The sequence below is a fragment of the Etheostoma spectabile genome, chromosome 15, assembly GCF_008692095.1.
Source record: "Etheostoma spectabile isolate EspeVRDwgs_2016 chromosome 15, UIUC_Espe_1.0, whole genome shotgun sequence".
NCBI lineage: Eukaryota > Metazoa > Chordata > Actinopteri > Perciformes > Percidae > Etheostoma > Etheostoma spectabile.
Genome location: NC_045747.1, coordinates 34967117 through 34970696, shown reverse-complemented (window position 1 = coordinate 34970696; position 3580 = coordinate 34967117). Strand labels below are relative to the sequence as shown.

The 3580-nt window shown below is 40.2% G+C and overlaps 1 protein-coding gene across 1 annotated transcript in view; it reads left to right on the top strand.

The window, feature by feature from the left end:
* Positions 1 to 267: 267 nt before the first annotated feature.
* Positions 268 to 3580, top strand: part of LOC116702641 (dual specificity protein phosphatase 3) — a 22973-nt gene continuing 19660 nt past the window's right edge. The window contains exon 1 of the mRNA XM_032536963.1: positions 268 to 625. Within this exon, the coding sequence (XP_032392854.1) occupies positions 450 to 625 (176 nt within the window). The 5' untranslated portion in view covers positions 268 to 449. The remainder of the gene's footprint in view (positions 626 to 3580) is intronic.

The window sequence follows — 3580 nt, the reverse complement described above, 5'->3', positions numbered from 1 at the left end:
TATCAATATTTAGATCGATCCGCCCACCCCTAACCAGCACTGGAATTGTTTTTGTTTATAAAAGTGGCAGACTGAGCCTATAGAAAAAGTGTCATGTAATTGGATACAGATGAACAGATGAAATTAATAATGAATGTGATGTTTTATTTAGCAGAATTACATTATGTTGTTCTATTCTATCCAATATTTCAAAGCCCCCTTGGTTGGGAACCCCTGACTCAGGGCCCTGCAAAAGCCCAGACCGGCCCTGCTTGTGAGTCTACTAGCTCCTGGTGTTGAGCCGCGCTGGAGGCGCTCGGAGAGCGGAGCAGCCTTCTCTCCATCAGCACCGGCCAACCGACATCTGTCTACCACATTTACCGCCACATTTACCGCCTAGATCCACCTGTGTGTACGTGTGTGTGTTTGTGTGCCTGCTGTGGGAGTTAACGGTACTTCAGTCTTCGGGAATGAAGAACAAACCCAACCAACAGGTGAGGACCGCGGCTCCGGACCGACCCAACATGTCGAGCTTCGAGGTGACCGTTCAGCAGCTCAACGATTTGTTGACGGACGACAGCGGCTTCTACAGCTGGCCGACCGAACACTTCCACGAGGTTTACCCCAGGATCTACGTTGGCAATGCGTGAGTCGCTGTCGTGACCCAGCTTTTTATAACTCCAATGTTTCTCTCCACGTAGAGATTTTATGATTATACAGTTCAGGTCTTCACCTATTCAGGGCACGCAGCCAAATAATCTCCATATATGCTAGCATAGCCTATATCTCCTGTGCCTTTGACCGCAATTAAAACTAGGCTATAGCTACATTCCAATTTAATAACCACTAATTATATGTCAATGCGCTCATACGTTTATAACACACGGAAATTAAAGCAAACTATGTGTGTCCGAACAGGGTTATTATATCATGCCACAAAATATGTAAAAATAAATCAACCTGCAGTAAGGAATAACCATTTCTATTGTTTAATGCACAAGCATGTGTCTTTCAACAAGAACACCATGCTGTAGGATCCTGCCTGCGTCTAGAATAATCTAGAAGTTATCAGGCAAAATATTGCCATGAGTTACAGTATGGCCAATATGTAGCCTACTTTATGGCTTTTTTGTTTCTACTGTTTCCCTGTTTAAGTGTGACTGTCTGCTAACAGACCATGAAGGCATGGAGGCAACTGAAGGCATGAGGGCTGTGTCAGACAAAGAGACTCGTTTAATTTTTGAAGAGGTGGAGGACTGAAAAAGCTAAAGAGAGCAGAAACAGAGGGAGGCAGAGCTGGCATGGATGGAGGATCCATAAATAAAGCATAACCTGATGGTCCCCTGTTGATTTCTCTCAACTTGCAGTGACAGGTAGCCTATTTATTAATAACAGTACAGAGACCTTTATCAGGCTATTGTACAGACAAGAAGATAGACCATCCTATTGAATCAATCAAGTATCATATCACATAATGGCACCATAGGTCAACAATGTGAACAATATATAACTTCATATACAAGAAAAACATGTTACAGCTCAAAATGCACATAGTCATAATAAAGAAAAGCTGTCTAACCATGTTGAATAGTCTTAAAGGGGCGCATGTTTAGAATTGATTGGCGGTGATCATGGTTTAATCATGTATGGGGTAGAAACATGAATAAACAGTATGCAATAAAAAAAACTTGAATATATTGAATGAAATTCTGAATATAAGGAATTAAAGTCTTAATATATGGAATAAAACTTATATATAAGGAACATAAGTCGGACTATAATGAATACATTGAATATACAGAATAAAACTTATATCAAACTTATTAAGAGATCATTAAAACCCTGGCAAATGCAAATACAGGCTAAAAAAGTACTGGTAACCGTACTCAGAACCATTTTACCAATGAAGAAATGTTTTTAATTTAAAATTAAATTAAAGTTTGATTTCATATATTGAGACGTTCATTCAATATATTCAGACTTTCCTTCCATATATTCGGAGTGCATCTCTAAGCCATGACTTTTTACCTGCAATGAAAAAGCCTCTTTGGTTTAGTGTTTACTGTACGTACACACCGTAGCCGCCCTGTCAAGGATGCTTGTCAAAAAGTACGTTGAAGCTTTTGACGCTTTGGCCGCTCAGATGCAGCAACATTCCATGTTCGATCATGTTCAATTGTACTACTTTATTTAAAGGAGCCCCCAAGCACACAAGGCACCAAAACACATGATTGAAGAAAAATCACAAGCAGCCACTGCACGGCCCATACATTGACACTAGAAACCTTTTATAATGATATATATAATGACAGAAATTTTATAACCATTTTTGGTGACATTTATTAGCCTAAATAGATAAAACACTAATAGCATTTCACACAACTGCTGCATTTTCCATTATACTGTATATTACTGTCTCATTCCTCAAATAAAAGCTGGGACCCTTATTTACCTGAACCGCAAAAGGCACCCGGCTTTTATTTGAAGCAGGCTTCTATTAGAGGCAGGCCTTTCTTTCTAATTCCATCTGTTTGATAAGTATAATTGTTTTAAATGAAAAGCTGTGGTGTTCCAGTGGACAGAGATAATTACATTTTTTTAAGAAACAAATTTGCAAAAATATCCCCATATCAACAGCCAGAAGGGCAACAAAACAATTTGGGTCAGAAATAATCAAACACCACCACTGTGTCAGTTTGACAAATACAGGTACCACAGTACTGCTGGTAGATTACAATAAGTGACCAGTATCTGATTAACGTTCCAGACGGTAGCTAGCTCGCTTTGTTTCTAGCTCCAGGATAACTTGTTTCCTCTCACCTCCAGCTAGCTAGTTCTAACTCATTGGCTCATCCTTCTGTTTCTTCCAGTCTCGAATTCTCCTGGGGTCAATTTCGAATGTCTTGCAGCTTTTTCACCCGAGTTTTCCTCCGCATACTTTAAACCCTTTTCGTTTTGTTGTTGAAAAGTCCATTATTCTCTGCTGTCACTAAATGAGACCCGTGTTCATAGACTAACGGTCTATGCCCGTGTTACATCCAACGTAGCTACTGCCATCTTTTGGCACCTGAAAGTTACTACACACTACACGTTGCTGAGCAACACACTGACTAAAAGGTAGAAGCCTACCGTTATCCAGAAAAACAAAGTGTGGAAAAAAATCATGAATATATTGGTTTATATTGGTAGAAATGTACATTATGATACACTTGAATGCACATTATATGAAAGGGATTTAGGAGATTATCCACACAATTTTTTCCCACAATTTGAAGCCGGCCTGTAGTTGTCCGTGTTGACCACGCCCCCATGCCACTATCAGAGGCCTACCTTTAATTGACTTCTGGTCTTTGAGGAATTACGGTGAGTCCAGTTGTGGCAGGCATGTCGGCACAGTGCAGAGCAGCAATTTTCTCTCTCTTTTTTGAAAGATGAGTTTATCTATAGATCTAGCTGTTGAGCCACTTATGATCGACTAGTTGTGCTTTCAGGGACTGTGAGGGGGTTCAAGAGCGCTCCCTGTCTGTGGAATTTTCGAATTGTCGCAAACTGAAAACATTTTCTTTCAAGAGCCATCCCAGGTGCATTTCCCCGGCTTCAG